At 43.8% G+C, this 23,657-nt stretch overlaps 1 protein-coding gene across 2 annotated transcripts in view; it reads right to left on the reverse strand.

Annotated features, from left to right (window-relative positions):
- mtmr4 (myotubularin related protein 4) overlaps positions 1 to 23,657 on the reverse strand; it is a 51,371-nt gene that overhangs the window by 6,810 nt on the left and 20,904 nt on the right. The window contains exons 3-14 of one of the 2 annotated variants that reach the window (XM_061056208.1): positions 19,116 to 19,205; positions 12,470 to 12,586; positions 11,370 to 11,399; positions 10,181 to 10,263; positions 8,839 to 9,005; positions 8,646 to 8,742; positions 6,522 to 6,635; positions 5,439 to 5,638; positions 4,071 to 4,199; positions 2,342 to 2,453; positions 1,590 to 1,785; positions 689 to 874 (exon numbers count right to left, since the gene is read on the reverse strand). In XM_061056208.1, the coding sequence (XP_060912191.1) occupies positions 689 to 874; positions 1,590 to 1,785; positions 2,342 to 2,453; positions 4,071 to 4,199; positions 5,439 to 5,638; positions 6,522 to 6,635; positions 8,646 to 8,742; positions 8,839 to 9,005; positions 10,181 to 10,263; positions 11,370 to 11,399; positions 12,470 to 12,586; positions 19,116 to 19,205 (1,521 nt within the window). The remainder of the gene's footprint in view (positions 1 to 688; positions 875 to 1,589; positions 1,786 to 2,341; positions 2,454 to 4,070; positions 4,200 to 5,438; positions 5,639 to 6,521; positions 6,636 to 8,645; positions 8,743 to 8,838; positions 9,006 to 10,180; positions 10,264 to 11,369; positions 11,400 to 12,469; positions 12,587 to 19,115; positions 19,206 to 23,657) is intronic. The other variant, XM_061056209.1, reaches the window with a different exon arrangement.

Genomic DNA, 23,657 nt, shown 5'->3' on the forward strand with positions numbered 1-23,657 from the left:
TAATAAACTCTGCCAACGACAGCTGTCATCCCTAATGGCAAAATTCACTTTTTTAGTTGTTGTACCTCGCTGACCTCAGCCGTAGTAAAATAGACTCAACATCAGCTCCACCACCTCTGGATACTAAAGAGGGCATGTCTTCCCATCCCAGCTCTCAACCCTCATCCGCTGTTTTTCACAAATTCACTCCTGAAAGTTTCTAGAAAATTTAAGACAGCCTCGCCCCCTTAAATATTCAAAAGCTGTAGTCCCTGTCAGAGGATTGAAGCCGGTCTCAGGGTCATGACGCTAAAAGGACGCTGCAGTCGTAATGTTGTCTGAGTCTGTTCTGACTTCTACCTGCTTTGTTCACACGTCAGATCACCCGGACTTCACTCAGAAATTCAATCCCTGAAATGTTCAGGAGTTTTTTTCCATGTGTGGGAACATCAATAGTAATCTACATTATTTGCCACAAGGACAAAAGGCTTGACCGATGTAGCAGCAGTATCCAAGAGGAGCAAGAACTAGTGAAGAATCATTATCATTATTTACAACAAACAAAGGTGATGCCTTAAGGATTATAAAGGTTAACAAGAGAATCATAATAAAGAAGTTCTTCTTTTTGTGTTCTGTCTTCTAAGTTGTTTATGATGCAGCTGAATGTAGATTGACAGAGGAAGGGAGACGTTGCAGGATGACCACCCACCAAGAAGGCCTCGTTGAACTCGAACAGGCAGGGGAACTGTTTGAGCAGCTGGTGAACGCAGTCCAGCCACTGCAGGAAGACAGGACACTGCTCGCTCACGTCGTCCGCATTCTCCTGGTGACCACAGCGGTCCCCAAATTTATGACCGTAGTCCAGCCACTCGGTCTCTACGAGCACCTGGAAACCCTGTGGACAACACGGCAGTCAGAACTGAGCGGGATCGTTGTACAGTGCAACTTAAATGATTAACTTCTTAAGCGTTGCACTCATGTATTACTCAACATCACTCAACATTGACTTTTTTATTCCACACATACTTCACATGCTGGCACAATACCCAAAATGCATCTCAACTGCTGGCATTTAGATCTGAAGCTTCTTCTGCAGCAAGTCCGAGGCTGAAAGTTCGTGCCTCTATTCAGATCGGCCGTTATTATGTAGGATGAAGGTAAACAGAAGGGGATGTTGTTTTGCCTTTAAGGCTGCACTCAGTTCAGATTTTTTTGCTCAGATCTGAGTTTTTTGTTTTCTGTTTTCATGTTGATTTTTTAATTTGGGGTGTATCAGACTCCTAGTGTCCAAAATCTGATTTGAAAAGATCAGATTCCACATGTCTTCAGGTAATTTTAGCGACAGTGTGAACGCACCTCCGGACAATTTAGATTCATGGATTTAAATACTTAGCCTTTCTTTATCTTTGGTTTGTGGGAGAAAGCCAGAAAACCCAGAGGGAACCCATGCATGCACAGGGAGAACATGCAAACTCCACACAGAGAGGCCAAGTCCAACGAGGGACTCAAACCGCTAACCACTGCACCAACGTTCAGCCCACAATCATAACATGTGCATGTAAAATCCAACTTTACGGACGACTACCTGGACAATCTTTGTGACATCTCACCTCTAGTGTCCTGTAGTAAGGGTCCAGCAGGATCTTGGCAAGGGCTACGATCTGTGGAGTACGGTCCCACCCGTCTGAACAGTGCACCAGGACAGGACGCCCCTCCCTTTCCACCGCCGAACACACCAGAGTGGCTGCTTTGAGCATGACGGACAGGTGCTGCAGCCAACGGGTGCTCTCGAGTGCTGACAGCCAGCTTGGAACAGAGAGAGGATGCTGATAAGAGGCAAATCTAGATAGAACCAGTTTATAGTGATGGGAGTGATCTAGAGCCATGATATCTTAACAATGCATCTGTACACTTGACTGGGTTATTAGGCTGCGGGCGTGAGCAGGAGAAAGCGTATGACCTGTGACATCAGAGCAGCTGAGCTAACCTATGTACTGTACTTGTCATGCATACCATGTCACATATGTAATCACACGACTAAAACACACACAGCTGGTCAAAGCACACAGATGTAGACTCGTAAACAAACGGAAACGCACGACGGACGAGTCCGCTGTCGGTGTTTACAGACTGACAGCTGGCCAGCCCAGCAGGATCGGGTCTGGACTGAGTGGCAGCCTTCCCATCTCTGCGTGGTGTCGCCTTACTGAGAGGTGGGAGGAAGGGAGGGGGAGGCACGACTGAAGCGGCTCGGAGAGAGAGAGAGAGAGAGAGAGAGAGAGAGAGAGAGAGAGAGAGAGAGAGAGAGAGAGAGAGAGAGAGAGAGAGAGAGAGAGAGGAAAGGTCAAACAGATCAACTTACTTTCCTGGATCGGGGATCTGGCTGCAGACCGTCCTCAGAGCCTGGAAGCTGTTTCGGATGGCGTGGATGTTGGCCATTCCCATGAACATGACCTCGCAGTTTGGGTAGTACTCTGAATAAAAATAAACGTAAACAACTCTGGTGAAGACCACGAGACATAAACAACACTTAGCTTGTTAAACACAGAGGTGTCATCTCCTCAGATCCGAGTATTTATTTTTTAAATGATCTCAGTCTGATGAACAGTCATTATCATCGTCATCATCAATCGGCGGCAGCAACCTTTGCTTTCTTCGTTTCATATTTCAAGTTGGACATTCACAACAGCAAGGCACGATGCCGAGTGGAGCCTCTGTTTACAATCTAGGTCAGGGCACTTTTGTATTCACAAGCCTGATCCGAAGCATCACAGGCTAACTTGGTATTAGGGGTTTGAGCAGTAGTGTAGTGCAGACATACACAGGTATACGGAGTAAACCCATTTATTTTTCAGTCTCCATAGAGCAGAGCTATTCAACTCTAATAATTTTTCAGAAAACTAAGTACCCGAGGGCCGGACAAGCAAGCCCAACACAGCAGTACAGTGCTTGAAAGCCGTTTTTCTCATCAACAACAGAAGCTTGTGATAGGCTGCGAGCACAGGACCAAAGATGTTCTATTAAACGGGAGCGCTGAGCTGTTTTTAAAACTCTACTGTGGAAACAATGACAGTCATTCACAAGTTTCCCCCCCTGTTTATGAGTTATTTTCTTTGTAAACAGAAGTGATCTGCAGGCCAGTCTGATGTCATCTGTGGGCCGGAGTTGGCCCCTGGGTCGTCAGTTGAATAGGCCTGCCATAGAGTATACCTACTTCTAAATCTCATCTGATTTACACCATTGACTGATTGACACTATTCAGTAGTATGCTGCTTTTTCTTCCCCTGATGGTGAAGGGATGACCCTCCTTACTTCGACTTACCTCAAACAAACTAAATCTGTAGAGGTAGTCTCACATGTCACTGTTTATATCACTTTCTGTTTTACTGCCCGATGTATGATGACATCAGGGATGTTCTTTTTAAAAAAATGTCTTCAATTTATGTTGATTTCTTTTGGCTAGACGATTATGAAAAACTTGAGTTGTGTTTTAAAAAAGGAACCTTTGTTATAGCAGATTTTGTTTGTAAAGCCTGGGGAAAAAAGACATAACACGTTGTTTAAGACTGAACGGTGACAGGAGCCTGCAACTATGTAATGTCATGATATGTTAATGTGAACCACTGCAACTGAATTTTAGAGGGCAGCGCCGTGACCACGCTGACCACCACAAGAAACGTGTCAGGTCTACTCCAAAACAAGTCTCATCCCTGAAACTGGTTGAGGTGTTATGTTAGAAGAGCAATTAGTCATGAAACAAACTTGGATAGTCTCTTACTATGTCGAATTTGCTACTGACATGGGACAGACCCAATCACAAGATAGAAGGCGGGGCATAACGCTGGGATGAAATTGATTGCATCAAGAAGCTTCGACAAAGCGTTTTAATTAGTTGAAAAATGTGTAAACGCCCCTTAGTGCAGGATGAGTCATCAGACATCTGAAATGCTTTACAGGAAGAGAAATTACAGAAATTCAAATGTAAAGATATGGCTTCCTGTCTTCATCTGTTTGTCCAATATGTGCTTTGCAAAGGAAGTTTATCTCACATTTCACTCAAAACAAAACTTACTGAATAGTTTGAGACTGACCTTCACACTCGCAGCCTCCGCCCTTGGCTCTGTTGGCCACTGCGGCGGTGTACGAGCGAGCATCCAGAATCAGCAGCTTCTGTGGCACAGTGTTGTCATCGCAGACGGAGCCGCCCGTCAGAGACGAGTCTGGAGAGAGAGGAGAAAAGACAGAGAGGTGATTTTAATAGCCGTGTGAGACGGCAGTGTTATCGGAAACTAAACTTCTGTGTGTGAGAGAGAGAGAGAGAGAGAGAGAGAGAGAGAGACAGAGAGATAGAGTGTGTAAATCAGAGTAGTAGGCACATTTGAACCTGGAAACTGACTCTTAAATCAATATCTTCTCCTGATGAAAAAACTCACAGTGTTGCTATTGGAAACGATTACAAGTCCAGAGACGAGTTTTCAGCAGCGACCACAGAGACAGGACGAGTAATTACTCCGAGGCAGCAACTGAACCACTTCTCTCTGCAAACGCCTTTTCAGATACCTCCCTACATGCACTGACATGACATGTTGGTATCCTCTTTAAATGAAAAACGGGAAAATAGAAACGAAAACGAGTTGAAAAAAGAAGAAGCAAGATTTGTTTTTGGTTGAACTTGCACTGGCAGTTGCCCGACGTCATCAGCCTGAGTATGATGCAGTAAGAGAAAAGGATTTTAGATGCAATACGTTCTCAAATAAGAGCATGTAAACAACACAGTAAAAGAAACATAACTGTAATTTAAACGTACACATTATTTATTTTTATATTTTTTTGTTGAGTTCTTACATCACCTCAAATATTTCCAACAGTTATCAAAGCCAGAGAAATTCCTAATTTTAGAGCTGTAATGGGACCTGTCTTCTCATGGTGGCCGCCATGACACGACATGTTTATCGTTACCGTGGAGACACCGGATGTTATGTCATCGCGCTACATAAGGAAGTGTGAGCTGCTACTGAAAACTGCCGTACTGTTGCTGTATGTGATGCTGTGATAAAAATGTCATGTAGATTATTCTCTGATACATTAGCTCGTGAGTAAACATATTCTCTTCCTCAGGTCGGTTTCGCCCAGTCGTCATGACTACGGTCAACTTGGAGTTTATTTGGATCAGGAGTGGGGGAGTAGCAAAGGGAATCACTCCCATGATTCCCCGCCAGCCTTGACGTCATCTTTTGTTATTGTTTTGACTGAGAGCCCCCTGGTGGTGGAATTTACATCCTGTGCATTTAATGCTTCTTAATTCTCTATATGGGAGGATTAGATTTCTGCTGTTTGGCACTTATGTTACACGTCATTATCTGTGGGTAGTTTGCAGATACTCTCATGATTTGCAGTACTCTAACAGTGCACGCATCAATCTGCCCCGTATACCCAAATGACCCAAAGTATCCATTTACCAAAATCACTGTCAGAGGAGTCGGGAGCTTCCCCGCGTTGTCGGCAGGCAGGTGCCCCACAGGTGACCTTGGATCCAGTGTCCATCTGACAGGCCTTGGCGATGGATGTCACCAGGTACTCATCATCTGTGTTCCTCCAGCCCCACCAGCTGATCTCAGGTTGGCTACAGCGGGCGATCACTACCCCGTTCTTCTGGTGCCTGAAGGAGCAAGGTCAAGGAACAAAAAGGAGATCTAAATATTCAACATGAAAAGCTGGTGTTCAGAGGATGTAAACAAAAACATCTGTACTAAAATATATAATGCTCAAAACATTACTACATTGTAGAGAGCTGTCTCCCCCCGCCCCCTCCTCTCTAGACTCGATGCTCACGCAGGTTGCCATGTGATGAACACTGAAGCTTCAGTGTTTATCCAGCTCTGCATCGGTCTGTAAACCTTTCTGTGTTCTAACCTCTCTCCATTTTTCAAAAGCATCTCCAATATTGATCCTAGTTTGAGCACGTTTCTGCTCGTGGAGCTTATTAGAAACATGCAGAGGCTTTTTAGGTCGGGTACAATCACTTCTATCTGAACCACTTCTCTTGCCCGCTTCCATCGCTGCAACACCTGTTGACCTGATAACTGCTCTCATATCTGGCAAACCGAGGGGCGTCCAAAACGGCTGTGTGGGGGTGTCTTAAAAGCGCCTACCTTCTCTGGTCCAAACAAATCCAGAGCATTCAGGACCAGAATCTAAAGTTAGAAGGAGGACATACTGACTGCTGCATTGTTGTCAGAGAAGCCAGCACTTCAACATAGCATGTTTCCTTAATGTCTGATCATATAGTAAGGTCACTTTATCATTTCACTCACTATACATTTTACATAATGCTCCTTTGAATGGATGGGACAGTAACAGTAACAAAGTTTTGTATTTTCTTAGCTTAATTCAAGTTAAATGTCGAACATGAGGTTCAGTAAGCTGTGCAGAGAATCAGCTGGTTGAAATGTCCCTCTGAGTAGTACGTGTTCTTCTTCTACTTGAGTAAAATGTGTTTACTTCTGCGACCTCTGTTCGTGTGACTGAGTCAGTAAACAAACCTGTAGACCACCACCGGGATCCTCTTCCAGGATCTGAAGGAAGCCACGCTCTCCAGCTCTTTGTCCGTGATCCAGATTGGAACGAGGAGCTTCTGTGGGTAGCTGGCACACAGCCTGCAGACGACAGTGAAAGAGATGCATTCTTTTTTATTAGTCAGGAAGAGCGAGTGCAGTTTGTACTGCTGCAAACGTTATGCAGCCAATATACCGAGGCTGATTTAAGAGTACTGAGGATGCTGCAAGTCTTTCATTGAGAAAACACAAACAAACCAAAATTAAACAGCTTCGACACACAATACAATAATGTTCTGCTTTTCAGGGTCACTACTGCATCAACAACTCAGCTTTGGCAGGAACTAAATCACAGAGTGCTTCGGCCTGACTCCATCTGTCTCTGGTCTCCACCTCCTCCTCCGCCTCTCCTATGATATTCTCTTCAGTTTCTATTCACCTGCTGGCTGACTAAAGAGGGAGAAGGAGACAAAGTGCATGCGCGTGTGTGCGAGTAGGTAGAGAGAGAGTGAAACACTGTGCTGAGTCATGGGCCTCAGCAGGCTGCGGCTCGTTTAATTAGCCGGTTGTCCTGTGCGTCTGTCTCCCTCAGCAGGATGTGCTCTCCGGGGTCCTCTGAGCAGACTGACCTTTTTTATTTTATGTGTAGCATTTATTTCTAGAGGCAGCGAAAGGAGACACAGGTCTGATGCTCAGGTACACACAGACACACTGTAACCTGCATTACTTCGGCTACTCTGTACACGTTTAAGACTGAACATTAATGAGGGCGCTCCGGACCTCAGAGGTCAGACGAGACAATGCCGACACGCAAACACATCGATCTGTGTTGTAGAAAACAGATTTTTATCAAAATGCTAATCTGAATATAACTCATACTTGTAATCAATCTCCTTAGTGCGTGCATGAAGAAATCACCCTGAGTTATTGATCCATATGTTCAGCATTTCATAGGCTACGAGAGACGTCAATCATCGGCAGTCGAATGCAATTGGCCAGGAATAGACACATCAGGAGCAGGCACCGCCTTTTAACTAAAGCTCTCATTGGCTGTAACAGGCTGGGAACAGCGAATGAAAGGTCGTAATTGGACAAACGAGGTGTCCATTGAAAGGTCACAGTGAGGACGAGCTTTCGATGTATCGCAGCTGAAAAGATTCATTCATAAAAAGGAATAACAGAAAATACAGAGGTGAATCCTCAGATTCCCCCCCCCCCCTTAATGTGGCCCTAATACTCCTTTGTAGAAAGCAGCTCCTGTTTGCAATGAGCTGACAAAAAGACCCTCGTCACATGACCACTTTCCTACCAAAGAAAACCTGAAATCCTCCTGATTCTTTAGCCAACATGGACTTTGTATATGATGGTGATCCCTCTAGTCATTACCAACTTAACTCCCATGTCCTGATAATGTTCTGACACACAGTTTCGAGATGTGCTGACACACACGTTGTCAATCCCACAGTCTGTTCAGATCAAGTGACACGTTGATAACAGCGCCGCTACTCCAGCCCTGCTCTCCGTCACAGCTCGCATTTAATCTCTCCTAAACCTTCTCCATGTCTGAACAATCATCACGGCTCTTTAAAGGAAGAATATGCAACTTTTTGATCCAGTAGATGTCGCCCTTGAGCACCAGCATGAAACCAAAATAACTCACGCTGCATTGTTGTGTTAGCATGTTAATGCTAGCGATCTAGCATTTATTATGCTCATATCTTCACACTGCATGTAAATTTACACAAAATGACCGTGTTCTAGAAACGCTTATGTGACATTCAAATAAGCAGTGAGTACAGTATGTTATTCTTCTTTTCTCTAGTCCCTCAATTAAACAACTTTAATACGCGAGGTGATGAGCCGGCCGGTCGTCCCGTCGATGTAAACATGCTGTAGATACGGCTCAGAAAGCATCACAGACAGTGGGACTCGGGTGTTACACTCATTGTAGACAGTCATAACTCACAGAGTTATTTTCAGAGGATATACTTGATTTCTGCTACATTTAAGTCTAAAAAATCTCATATTCTTCCTTTAAAGTTACAGTATCGTGCAGCTTAGTGCTGCCACAGCGGTGTCAAGGCTTTGATTGGTTAGGTATCTGTGACGTACTTGAAGTTGCAGTTTATGTCCGACACTCTCCAGATGTTCTGTGTGTCGAAGCCCAACCGCTTCACCTCAACCTCCATCCTCTGGCGCACGTGGTCACCTGTACACACACACACAGCAGGGAGGGAGGAGATTGTTAAAGGATTTTTTTGGGTTAAACTTCAGTCTTGAAAGTTGTTGTTGTAAATGTGTTTACCTGGGCGACAGAGATGAACGTGCTGGTCTTCATCATCAGTGCAGCCTCCCAGACACCAAGCGTGATAGGCCAGAGCGAACAGGTCCTCCAGTCGGGACGGGTGGGCTATGGCCCGGTTCAGACGCTTCACCCACTCCTGGCACTGCTTGAACGTTGAAAAGTGACATCTGTGGCAAACACAACGTGAAAAAAGTGAGATTTTCCAGCCTTTAAACTTGTGGTTCTCAACTGCTCAGGGCCTCAGGAGCCTCCTATGACTCCTTCATCAAAAATCAAGACCGACATGTCTGATATTGTTCAACCAATCAGATGTATTTAAAGGCTTGGTGGCTTTTCCCTGAAAAACAAAATACAGACTTATACTAAAGTAAAGCTGCTCCATCATCCCTTCTGGGCCTCCATTAGGGCTGAAAAGTTAATCGGAAATTAATTGAAACCGACATTCAGAACTCTCTAATCGACAAAATCTTCCCCATGTTGATTATTTTGATTATTTTCAGGCGTCATTTGGACACATTTTGTCTTTAGGGAAGACGACACCGAACAAAAGAATCAAATGTAAACACTGCAGAATAGCTGTTTGCAAGACATGCAAGTTATTTATTTGCTACTATTTTGGAGAAGTTAATTTCTACTAAACTAAAATTTGTAGAGACCATGCCAGTGAACTATGAGGGCAAAAACCAAAAATGAAATAATCGTTCATTAATCGTAATCGAGGTAAAATGTTCAATTAATTGTGATGTTGATTTGAGGTCATATCGCCCATCCCTAGCCTCCATACATGTGTGGTGGTGACTGTGTCTGCAGAGACTCTGTCCTCTGACTGGATTTTACTGTTCTGGTTTGTTCTGGTTGACTCGGGACGTTTCTGGGCGGAGCTGGTGTGTTTCCTCCAGCCAATGACAGCGCAGCAGGTGAGTTTAGGTGGGGAAACATGATTTCAAACCAGCAAACATGATGGATGTGGACGTTGCAGCAAAGAAGAGAAAATATAATAATACATCAACCAGACGCCAAGCGGATAAATCTTGTTTCAAAATGAGGCATTGTCACATACAAGGCAGCAGCTCCATAATCACCACAGTCTAAAGATAATGGAGACGCTGGAGTAGAACGATAATCATATTTACATAACAACTATTTTTAACCCTGGACATATTGATTAGTGCTTAAGTGTTCTTGTGTGATACAACTCGTCTCTTCGTGTCCAGACAGAAATAAACTCCTGAATCATTTATTCAAATATGTACCAGACTGTTGGACTCGATTCACGCTGGCATCAATCCGCCTGCAGCGTTATTACGACGACATTAGAGTGGAGGGTAGTTGCTTTTCTCACCTGACAACTTTGGAGTCTTTGCAGATGATGTGCAGCTGGAACATATCTCTGCTCTCCACGCTCTCGATCAGCCTGAGAGGCACCTGTAGGGGGAGACAGACAGCACCTGTGGTCAACCTGATGGCACGCCGTCAAAGCACACACTACATCTGCAAAAAAAAAAAAAAGGTAACCACCCTCTGATCTAGTACAGACTGAATCTTAAGTTAGAGACACAAAGTAGAGCTTTAATCACCCTGCAGACGAAAAGCTGCTAAAGTAATCTCACTTTGTCTCTACATTATCTGCTACTAGGGCCCGACCGATACAGGATTTTTATGGCAGATACCCATAATAGGGGAGGGGAAAAAAATCAGATAGCGATATATCGGCCGATATTTTTCTCAGATCTATGTTCAATCTGTAGAGATGAATTTAGATTTACACATTTATTGCGTTGATCCCTTTAATTCAGTTACAACCTAACACTTGTGGAAAAGATTTATAATGAAGACAAGATAGTCACTCGACTGGAAAGTAACTGTGCATATACAGTACGTGCATCACCGCTCGACCCACTGGAGAGTGATGATGCTTGTTGTAATCAATATAGCGCCCTCTGCTGGTGACAGAGAACTGCTACTTCAATTCAATGAAGTGTAAATTAAATGCTATTTGACTGGTGAAAGAATCAAGTAATATCAGCAGATATCTGTGATAAAATAAGCTGATACTGATAGTCACTGGATATGCTAATATCGGCCGACATTATCAGCTCGCCGATTTATCGGTTGAGCTCTATCTGTTATGTTACAAAAGATATTAACAGGATTGTTCACGGTGCTTTCTAAGCTATGAAACTAACTACTAGCATTTAGGGTCGGATCGTTTTGATTGGCATCCCAAAAGAAGGGTAGCAAAAAAATAGGACGGTATGGATCGGTTATTTTGGTGCCATTTCCATTAAACAACACTTAACATTTTTCTTCATCTTTTATTGCAAAAAAATAAGGTCAGCCAACACATTGCACCACAGTTATCTGAAATGTGTTCTCAAGGAAGAACACAATAAAGCCAGTGTTACCACTAACTTGGACGTAAATGACAATCTGTCCCCAGCGCACTGTAATTGTTTTAAGTGAGGAGCAGCTGAATGACTTAAGCTGTCTAGTCTGTGGCAGAGGGTGGTGTTTTATCATATGGTACTCACAGATATCTCATTGTCCACACCTGGGTAGGTCTATAACACAAGTGACACCATAGAGCACACACATAGGAGGGAGGGAGGGAGGGAAGACACAAGACAGGAGGAGATGGAAAAACTATTAAACCAAAGGATTCAGGAGACAAAAAGGAAATGAAGAGTTAACAGGAAAGAAAACATCAAAAAGAGGCGGAAAGATGAGGCGATAACTGAGTGGATCATGGAGTTTGCTACTTGCAGCACATGACCGAGTCGAATGGAAATCATGGAGAGAAAGACAAACATGGACGGGAGCAAAGGGCAAGAAAACAGCTCAGAAGCAGGCGGAGGACGGGTGAAAGGGGTGGGGGGGGGGGGGGGGGGGGGGGGGTGAAAGGTTGTTGCCGTTCATTCAGAGTTCATCTGCGATGCCGGGGTCAAGGCAGAACTCTGCACGGCAGGAAAAGCAGCCGAGAGCAACTGCAAGCTGGTGACATTTTAGCTCAAAGCTTGAATCTAACTCTCCTCTGCTATAGTAAGCCAAGGTTAGGAACCATCTTGTCCCCTCACCTCCTTCTTCTCCTCCTTTTCTATCCCCTGTCAACTTTTCCAGTAGCCGAATCCTTCTGGAAAACTTTACAGGGATTTTGGAAGAAGGAGGAATTTTGCTGCCAGTGAATGCAAACAATTGGCCTGTTTGTGTTTGAGCAAGGCCTGACGTCAGCAGGAGCAAGCTGGTGGACATCAGTGCCAGCGGGGGTCGGGCCTTTGGAAGCCTAGATGTCACATTAAACCTCCCCCGCATGAAGATCAGAGGGCCCCGCTGCTCCTGTGGTACACACAACCTCATGCCAACTACGCTCGGACATTATGAAAACCCATTTAATGGCACCCCATGTCGAATTCTTGTAGGTTTATTTGCCCTCTTAGCACAATTATGTGTTTATCAAAATTTATAGGGGGGAAGGGAAAAAGCCTGTGTGTGCATCCAAACTACATATTACAGCCTCCTCTCTTCTGCTATTGGCTTCTGTAATGACACGGCAGCAGCAGAGAACATTTGGACCGGAGTGAGACTCTCCATTTGTGGTTGGTCTGTGTGTTTACTGTCTGTGACGTGTACTCACGTTGATGACAGAGTCCTTGAACTTGATGTGGAGTCGGTAGTTAGAAATGGCAATGATGGCTTCATCGGCATGGCCAAGATATTCCACCCCTTCCCCCTGAAGAACTGGGAATGGCACCTGCAGAAATACAAAACAACCACATTGTTGAATCCAAAGCAGCAAAAACATGACAGAGACACCTGCTTATTGTTGGGCAGTGTTATGTCTGCTGGGAGAATCAGAACATGCATTTTTAAACAGTCTACCTAAAGCCATACCAGCTGCTCTGTGAGGCGTTGCTTAGGCAGTGAGTAAACAAACAGCGCCACCCTCTGAATCAACATCGTTAGAGGTGGAGGTGGTTTGGCTTTGAAAAGACGGATGTTACTTAACAGACGCGAATCTGCAGCAGAAAGCGGTCAGCATTAAAGACGGTGGTATCAGACAACTCAACAAACAACTTGTTTCACCATCTATAAATTAACCACGGCACAGAATATGAAAAGCTTCAGGGCTGAGCAGACGGCTAAGACCGAGCAGCTCCGGTACTAAGAAAAACTGTGGCTCCTTTCCCTCTCTCTCTCCCTGGTGTCCAGCCCTATCAGTTCAGTAAAGGTACTAAAAGCCCAAAAATAAACTCTTAAAATTAAATAGAGCACAACCGATTTATCAGCCAGCCAATAATATCGGCCGATATTAGGATATCCGGTGACTATCGGTATCGGCTAATTTTATCGTAAATATGCACCAGTCAAATAGCATTACATTTGAGTTTCATTGTATTACAAGCAGTTCTCTGTCACCAGCAGAGGGCACTATATGGATTACAACGAGCATCATCACTCTCCAGAGTGTCAAGCGGTGATGCACGTACATGCTCAGTTACTTTCCAGCTGAGTGACCATCTTGTCTTCATTATAAATCATATATATCAAAGTGTTTGATAACTGAGGGATCAACGCAATAAATGTGTAACTCTATATCTATCTATCGCTACAGATCGAATATAGATCTAAGAAAGATATTGGCCGATATATGGGTGTCAGATAGTCAGGCCCTAAAATTAAACACTAATGTGCTTGAGATGGATTAGTAGAATATCTGTTGTATTGATTTATAGTAACTGAAACTCAAATGTTTTATTGGCACCAGTACAGAGAATTCTGAAGACATGAATCAAAGATGAAGTTCACGCTCACACCCTCCGGCCTACCAGAAGCTAAACTTGTACGTCCTGTGGTTAAAGTGACATTACAGATATGACAAAGAGGGGTACATGTGGGAAACAGTGTGCATGTGTAGCTGTCCAATTAGCACAAAGTAGCTTTACAGAAGGACCTTTGTGAGCACAGAGGGGCTTGTTGGTGAGCCTGAATGAGCAGGCAGACAAGAGAGACTGTCTGCACTGGAGCCGCGACTGTACCATGAGGGATCACAAACTGTCCATTAACATTCTTACTCGTACCCATTTCATGAAACACACAGCCAAGTCCGGGCTTTGGCTGCAGTGACACCCTTACATTAAGATAATTGGTTCCCAGAGGAGGTTCATAGAAAACATTTTTCAGGCAGGGCATTAGCCGCAGCTACAGTAGCCAACTTCTAAACAATGTCTCATTTCATATGGAAAAGGACGCGTCCACCAGATTTCCGATGAGGCCGCCTCACCCTGACCCCTTGGGTAATTGATATTGTTCTGCTGTTTAAAGCAGCTGCTCTTAATATAATGATCAGAGCATCTACAGCAGTTGTTTATCATTTCTGACATTATGTACAGACATTAAACCACTTTGAATGATAAAAAAACATATGAAGTCTGCTGGGAGAAATATTACAGCTCCGACATATCTCTCTCTCTCTCTCTCCCCTGACAAGCTGAGGATTGTGTTACGCCACCTCACTCCTCATTTACACGACCTCCTCACACTGTAGTTTCTCTTAGTCATCACTGCTGTGTGACTGCCTGGGGACCGAAAACTGCAACTCAAGTCTTGTTGTTTAGCTGCTGGTAGTGCGGACAACAGTGTTGCTTAGAGACAACATCACCTCATCCTGCTTTAGCATGCATTGCTGAGTCACGCAGAGGAGAACCCGGTGCATGTTAATAGAGGACATGCAGCAGGGCAGATGGGAGGATTATGGTAAGATGTCAGAAAATCAGGCTTACTTGAAACAACATTAGCCAGCATGGTAAAAAGCACAGCCTTAGTTATTGTACACAGAGCACATGAGCAAGCATCTGTTAGCATCTGCTAACTCAGAGACCTTATAGTAGATTCAAACTTTGTTTAGAGGACTAAAGTTGATTATCAAATAGTTTGAAGCTTCCTGACAAGCCATCAAGTTTTGAAAGCCCTGATATTTATGACTCCAAAGTGAAAATGTGTGCGTGATCCAGGACAGGAAGCATGATGAGGGAGCGAGTACAGCTTAACCTGGGAAATGGAGCACGTAGTACTCGGCGCTCGCTCACACACCAACAGAGCCAAATATAGGCTGCAGGCCCCTTGGCACCATGAACAAGAACTTCTGAAGAGTGGGATATCTAAAATCTGACAAATGAAATGTCGCATGTGGTTAGAAATATTTCAACTTTGCCACTCAATCAGATTTAAAGTGGCAGGTTTACAAACCGAGCTGGCACCAAAACAACAACAGAGCAGCTCAAGTTGTTGACAGCGACGGAAAAATATGCAAATACATTTCTGCAACGTAAAAAAAAAAAGGAGAGGAAAAGGGGGGGAACCTAAATTGGAGCTTTTTTGCATTCATGATGAGTCAGGGGATGCACTCTATTTGCATTAAATATGGCAGCAACAGCGGCAGAAAGGGCTCAAATGAGAGCGTGCAGCTATGAAGTCTGCTGCTCTGCTGTGCGAGAGACCTTACTCGTCCTGCCGAGAGTGCCACAGTTAACATGCTGCACAGACCGGGAGCTGCATTAGACAAGCTGTGCACCAAAAGTAGGTGCATGAGTCACCGGCAGCCAGCAAGTGCAGCAGAAGATACTGTGTCACATTTCCTCTGCCAAGTCTTCAGTAGCAGAATTATTTACTAAAAAAAAAAGAGAGAGAAAGAAAGGGAGCGAGAGAGAGAGAGAGAGAGAGAGAGACACGTGAATAACACTGGTCGACTTCTGAGTCGTGACTTCCGGTTTGAGCAGCCTGCCTGTGAGGACGAGCACGTGTGCATGAGCACAACTGCAAGCATGCAGCGTTGCCAGCACGCACACACGGGAGGAGATGCAGAGGGGTATTAAACACAGTGGGGTAGGGAAATGTCTGTAATTTGCCAGGGGGGAAAGCTGCAGTTAGAGACATCATCTGTCAGAGAATCTCTTGCAGGAAGGGCCTACACTCAAAGACGAGACACAATGTGTGAGAGCATGTGTGAATGAAGGGGGAGGAGATTGATGTGCAGAAACAGGAAAAATGTGCAAGGTGGATAAAATACAGAAGCATTGTTACAGAGTCCCTCTAGTCTTCTTACAATACAGAAATCTACCAGGACGTTTGCACAGCACGCGAAACCACCACTTTGAAATAAAACATCTAATTTGTTTAAATAGTTTTTACTCCCTGCAGTTCATTATCACCCAGGTGGAAACATGCTTCTCTTTAAAACCATGAAAACAGAGACAGCAGACGGTGACCCCGAGCTCCACCTTCCCTTTGTCCAGCTCTCCAGACACATGATGCTCAGCTCCATTACCCACCAGACGGCCGGAGAGTACAAACTCTTCAGCGCAGAGGGCGCCGTGCACATTTTCCATCTCTATTCTGCTAGTGGCATCTACATTGTGAAAAAGACTTCTCACAAATCCTGCTCACTTTAGCGACCCTCATGCTTTTATGTGCACTGCTCTTTGTCCTCTGATGTGGAAGTGCTTTTTTTGGACACAGTTTTTTATGCAGCTCTCCAACAACCACAGGCCTTTACAAGTATTTTAAATCAGTTGATAATTCAAATGTTTAAAGGAAGAATGTGCAACATTTTATAAATTCTCTGAAAATGTCTCTCTGAGTCATGACTGTCTACAATGAGGGAGAAGCTCGAGTCCCGCTGGCTGTGTTGTTGTCAGAGCCGTGTTTACATGGACGGGACGGCCGGCTCCTCCCCTTGTTTATAAAAGCTGTTTTAGTCAAGGACTAGAGAGAAGAAGAAGAACATACTCAATGATTATTTGGACGCCACATAAGTGTTGTTAGATCATAGTCATTCCGTGTACATTTAGCTTGCAAAGTGAAGCTACGAGCTAACTAAAGAGCGCTATCATTAGCATGCTAACACACCAATGCAGCTCGAGTTGAGGACAATTTTGTCCACCGCTTGCACTTGACTCCTTTGTGCAAATGCAAGTGGAGGGGGGTTGGAGGTGTGTCTCTGGAGGAGAAAGAAGGCTTCAGAATAGCGGAAGTGTCACCAAACAGCAGTTTGTTTTGGTTTCATGCTGGTGCTCAAGGGCGACATCTACTGGATCAAAAAGTTGCACATTCTTCCTTTAAGCAGAAACAATGACCAATTTGTGAACTTAAAACTGAGCCAATAAAAGTCTTGTGAGCATAGAAGTGTTTATTGTCACCTGCTGCACTGAATGAACAACTTTTAAGTTTATGTTTCACGCAGCACTTTATATTAAAGGCAGCCGCCTTGACAACACGCGCCCTCCGCCTAATCTATCTCTGTGAAAAAAATACAAAACAAGTTGATTAAAGTCCTCTCTCTTTTTGAGATTCAGAAGCAGCTCCGGTTGCTGTTGGGTGCTCCGTTGGGATCACCCACCACACTTCAGGCCGTGCATCACCTGCAGATTATTCACTGAACAAACAGGAACACAACTTTTCTCTGTTTCATCTCCCCGTGTCCGTATTTATCATGCAGGTATCAGATGGCTTAAGGGAGACAACAATCCAAAATGTATTGTAAGTTACTTTACAGCCGGTTGTGGTCTGAAGTTGCAAACTAAGACGAACAAACTCCGTTACAGAGCGCTGTGTTCGCCCCAAAAACTGACAATAAACACCTCAACTCCGAACCTCCTTTGCTGCAGCTGCAGATACAGAGACATCTGCTACATCAATGGTGTATTTTTTACATGTTCAACATTGTCAAAGGTGGAGGACAGGGTCTCTGCAGACACAGTCCCCCATCACACATGTATAAAGGCCCAGATGTGATGATGGAGCAGCTTTACTTTAGGATAAGTCTGTATTTTATTTTTTAGGAAAAAACTTCTGACGATCTTTAAACAATTAACACAATTATTTAAATAGATCATAATCGACAAGGCACCAGAGTATCATGGTGACATAATAATCTGCTTGAGGTCCATGGTTGAAATAATGCGGGATATGCCAGAGACAGTTGTGAAGTAGCAGGCTGTCATTCCTCCGTCTGTGTGACAGCCACACATGAAAACAACCACGACTACTACAGAAGCGTGTGATTCACACCTTCTCCAGCATTTCTATACTGTGACCATGACAGGCTTTGTCAACATATTTCACTTGAAGTAAAAACATACCTTCCACTCTTGTTAAAGCCTCACACAGATAAAGTCTAGGTCTTCTTATTCTTTGTTCCATTTACCTCAGATCTCATAACTGGGAATGACGTCACACCCGAGTTAACTGCATTCCAGTTGCAAGTCGGAAAAGCAACATGGACGCACGCCTCCAGGAGCACCTTTGTTTTGTTAGCTAATACCAGACGATAATAACACACTACGTGAAAAAAGTTTCTGACCGAAAATAACATGAAAACACCTCCACAGAGACAACTTGCACAATACCATCAGTGTGATTGATTTAATTACACAAAAAGATGACTAAGCTGCTAATAAACACAAAAGTACCAGCTTAAACAGTTGATGCACGTAGCAGCCATATTGGTTTGAACTGAAGGTTCTACGAGTTTCCAAATCGGAATTCTGACTTCAGGGGGCATTCCTGATATCAGACCGGAAACTCAGAACTTCCGACTTCTGGGATCAAATGGAACGCAGCATTAATCTGAAGAGGACTAATAATGGCGTCTCAGCTTGAAAAAAAGGAAATTGCAAAGTAAGGAAAGGTAGTCAGTCTGAGCAGCAGCTGCATCAAATATGATCTTGTGATTCGAATCAAATATGATTCATAAAGTCACCTGTGATTTGGCTTTACTATCACTCGTAGCCTGCAACAACAGAATAATCAGTTCTACAACTTCAGAAGAAGTCAGAGATGTTTGTTCGTTCAGGTGAGAACAGCAATCCTTCCTCTTGTATGATATCGCACCTGTTGGCCGAAACGTTGGGGTTTAGTTCCCCTTTAAATCTGTTGAACACTTTGGCCCAGAGGCTTCAGATGTAAAATGTACTGGAGGATGACGGAGCAATGACAGGAAAATTCTGTTTCTGGTCAGCGCCAACATCCCTACCTCAGTGTCTGGTCTTAAGTCTGCCAAGTTGACACTTCTGCAGTAATATCTTAGCAACCCTACATTACGGAGTGAAGCTCTGTCAGGGGGTTTTAGAGGGAGAGCCTGCAGCCAAACCAGCAGCCAGGACTTGAGATGAGATCATAATGTGAAGGAGCTACGATCTCCAGGTCGTCTTCTCCACAGACATGCAGCTGGATGTTGGAGCAGATGGGTCTGTGCTCTGCAGCAGCAGGTGTCACTCACTCACCTGAAGGCTTTCATCCTCCTTCACCAGCTCCTTCTGGGGGAACAGGTCCTTGGCATTGATATACTCCAGGCTGGGAGGCCCCTCTTCACCCTGTCAGACACAAACACAACATAGAGGTGGTCAGATGAATAACAAGTAAGTCATTGTTCAGGTAAACACAGCAGGGTGGGACACCATGTCAAGATACAAATTAAAAACATGGACTGTGTTTAAGTAGTGGACGCAGCATCTGGGTCTGAAAAGTGAAAATAATGTGGAGGAGCCTGAACTTGCTTTTTTCCCCCCCAAGTGGCCAGAAGGAAACGACTGCACCAGCTACAAAAAGTTCAATTCAATAGAAGTATATGTATTGAAGTACATGTGTGGACGAAAACAGCCAAATGTTTTGTTCGGACTTCACCCAGAGTTTCTCCTGCCAGCCTCCAACTTTTTTTTGTTGTTGCAGCAAGTCAGAGTGAGCTGATGTGAGAACTCAGCAGAATATAATCAGGAGAATTCACCTGGAGCGAGTGGGAGGGGGTGGTGATGTTTATTCCCCTGTGATCGCTGCACGACCATAGACTGTCTGCACGCCACCTCTACCATCTCTGTGCTCTAATGAACCTGCTGCATTATGTTTCCTGTTCTCCAGTATGTTCTTCTCCACTCTTTAGTTCAGATTGTGATTCTATTCAACAACACGTAGCATTGATAAAAATACAAATATTCTCATTATAGCGTCATATAGCAGACTCTGTTGCTACGTCAGCTACTTCTTTGTCACTTTTTTTTTTTACATCATGCCTTCCCTCAGGAGACCCCCCCCCCCCTCCCGTCTGATATGGATAGTTTCTCCCTAGGTGCATGTGTGAACAACCAGATCAGGAGAAAATCAGGAGCAGTCCTCCTGAAATTATCTAGATATTTTCAGGAGCACATATGTGAAAATGGCTTGAGAAAATGTCAGCTCTTCACTTGATGAATCCCCTCAGTCAAAATTTCCATATGACTTTCTGTTCTCATCACTCGTCTTAACAGCATGATGTTCATTTTGAAGAAACTGTTCCTTTTTAGATTAAAACAGGCAATAAAGCAGGGAATGATTACATCTTGGCAAACTTGCAACTACCATATCAACCTCTCAACCAGTATAGAGGCCTTGCAATTCCCATCAGTCATCACATGACTACTTCTGGCACAGAGGAAGCTAAGATGTCGACGGCCAAATTGCCAAAAGCTAGTCCACAAACCACTGGATGTTGTCACGTTGGCAAGGTCAAATTCCAATCTACACGATTGAAGAAATAACATCTTCAGACCTTGTTCCAATACAGTTTATTAACAACAGTGTCCAACAACATTGAAAGAAGATCAGACAGGCCAATATGTACTTAATTATCTTTAAAAACAAAGCCCATTTAAAGGTTTTTGTCTGGTCTTGTGTTGGGCATTATCAGGGGGAGTGTTTGATCTGAGCTGCATGCCAGATGGAATATCAAAGTCACCATCAGTTAACTCACAGACGTCACGTATGAGATTAAAAATTGACCACGAGCGATCCAAAAGTCTCTCCAAATATGGGGCAGATGACCTTGTCTCGGGTCAATGAGGCAGACTACTTTACAAACGTGTTCTGCTCGATTCTCAGCAGCCTTTCTCTTCAGTTGATCGATAACAATGCTGAAGGTGTGCTTTGGCCCGGTGCAGGTTGTTGGTGAAGGTGCAAATGATAATCAGCACTTGGCATCAGATACCAAAGACTCTGTTTTTGTGCATGCATGCTACAGTTCTGTGCACTCAGACTTGGAGAAGTATTTCACACACAAGTTTTTCATGACTCATGCACTGACATTGACTTCTTCAAATAAATGCTTCTGGGATAATTTGACGAGGGTGCTCGTCAATGCAACATTTTGATCAAGCTATGATGGATGTTTGGCTAAATTTAGACTGCAACACGTCAACAAGCAGAGAAGAGAGCGAGAGAGGGACAAAGGTGCAGTCGACCTCGTCCTTGTAGCTCCAGCCCCTCTCTCACACTGAGATCCTTACAGGCACCTGTGTTACTCGAGTACCCTCTCTTGTTTTCTCTCCCGTGTTTGAAGGACATACCCATTGTTTACTTGATTACTTAACGTATACTCAAAGTGCATTAAGTTGACTAAAATCCGGATTTCAAAGATTATTATTAGTGCTGTCAAACGATGAAATTACATACTGAGTGAAAACGTCATAAGATCCAAAGATAAAGCAACAAAGAAAACACTGTACATGTTTACTTACAAGTTATATGAGCTGCCAAACAATTACAAATATTCATCTCGATTAATTGCTAAATTTCAGTATTTAATTGCAATTAATCGCATTATTAATCACATGTTTGAAATTCAATTATTTCCATTAAAAAAAATTGTTGGGCTTTTATTTTGAATGTTTGTCCTGTCTTAAGCTGAGAGTACTTCACTTGTTGTCTGCTTTTATTTTGAAATAAAGTAAGGCTCTTCCTGTAGATGGAAGGTAAGGACATGAAGTTAAGCACAGAAACAGGAAGTGGTTAGAGATCCCAAACTGAAGTCAAACAGCTCAAAGGAACGTTAACAAAGGTCAATGTGTGATGTCATAAGGTCAATGTGTGATGTCATAAGGTGGATATTACTTTGGACTAGTCAGCTGAGCTGTCTGAGAGTTTGTTAAAGTGAAATGAGACATTCAAAGATGCAGCAGTGTCCTTCTTTTACATCACTGAGACTGCAGGGAGACACTGAGGACCACTATCTACGGGGAGCCTGAAGGGACAAAACAGCACGAGATTAATTTCAGACCTTAATTAAACGTGACTGACTTGTTAATGCTGACAGCCCTTGTTATTATATATCAGAATAAATTCTGTCCTGTACACTTTTCTTTAACATAAACATTCAATAGTCGAAATTGTTTCATGTTCTAATGTGCTGTCGCGTATGACGGTAGACGTCTTTTGTCATTTATGTTTTTAGGCTCTCGCTGCAAGGCAAATTCCCCCGGGGGCCATAAAAGATTTCATTCATTCATTCATTCCTTCAAGTGCTGCCATGATTCAGCCTCTTTCCATCATTTCAGGAACAAAGGAGAGATACCGCATTCTCTATGGAGGAAGCCAGTTTAACTTTTGGCTGCTTGAACATTATCGAGACATAGTTCAAATCAAATCCCCGTCTGACAGGAGCCTCTCTGTGTGGAGTCTGCATGTTCTCCTCGTGCATGTGTGGGTTCTCTCCAGGTACTCCGTCTTCCTCCCACAGTCCAAAGACATGCTCGTTAGGTTAACTGGAGACTCTAAATTGCTCGTAGCCTGATTGTCTGTCTCTACATGTCAGCACTGTGATTGACAGGCGACCAATCCAGGGTGTACCCTGCCTCTCACCCAATGGTGGCAGGGATAGGCTCCAGGCCCCCCCCCCCATTTTGTGTTGTATTAAATGCTCCATATATTTACGTCATTTTTTTCTCTTATGACCCGTTTATGACTCCATGGATGTGATACGCTTACGCTGGATTTAGCTTCTTCACCTTCTTCACCTTGACCTTTAATCAACGCTTTCTTTATAAAAACAGAAACTGAGTGCTGAAGGTGGAGCTGAGGGAGGCCGAACATAGTCACTTGTTGTTGTTATTTTAACTGTACTACCTCCACTGACTCTGGTTGGTCTCCTGCTAATAAAAGAGTTGTTTCCTTAAAAACAAGCTTTGAAACAAAATATCATATTATTGCAGGAAAATCCTTTCATGTCCAACCGTGGAGACCTCCTGCCACGTTTACAATCATTGCATCTGTCATCAAAAAGGTCCAAGCCGGTGATTATACCCCACGATAAGCATGCCACCCATTGGGCTATCTGGTAACAGATGGAGATCCCACAGTGACAACCCCTCCCCCACAAGCCACCAATGTGCCAGTATGTGATTTCAAAGGCGTCAAGATCATAGGAACTGGACCGACCAAAACATCATTTATCAGCTTCTGCCACACAGATGGTTTTTTAAAAGAAGATAAACTGTCTAACTCTGAATATGCAAAGAAGGACAAATTTGACGGTAGTGTGTCTAATTACAATGTGTTGAAAAGTGGCCATTTTCAAATAATTTTATGGGACCAAAATTGGGGTTTGAACTTCTGAGGTGCCCTCAATGTCTTACTGTTATCAGACAAAGGTCAGTCAGTTTGTCTGAACTGGAAAAAGTCCAGACAGAAACTATGTTAAAGCTAACACATTCAGTTAAACGTATGTTGGAGTAATCCCAAGATAAGTCTGCAGAGGACGCTAAACAATTTGTTCTGCAAATCATGCCATAGCGCCCCTGATATGAGAATTTAATTTCACCAGATGGCTTCAAGCCTCAACCTAAGCCGGTGAAACCTCTTACATAGACTCTCTTCTCTTCTCCAAGCAGTTGAGAGCCCCTGGCAGCCCTGCAGCATTCTGCCCCCCCACACCAGGCTTCCAGAGAACTGGCCAATTGGAAGAAGGTGGGCATGCAGGGAAGGGGGATCTTAAAGAGACAGCAGTTGAAACAAACTACTCA

Source organism: Labrus mixtus, chromosome 14 (genome assembly GCF_963584025.1).
Source record: "Labrus mixtus chromosome 14, fLabMix1.1, whole genome shotgun sequence".
NCBI lineage: Eukaryota > Metazoa > Chordata > Actinopteri > Labriformes > Labridae > Labrus > Labrus mixtus.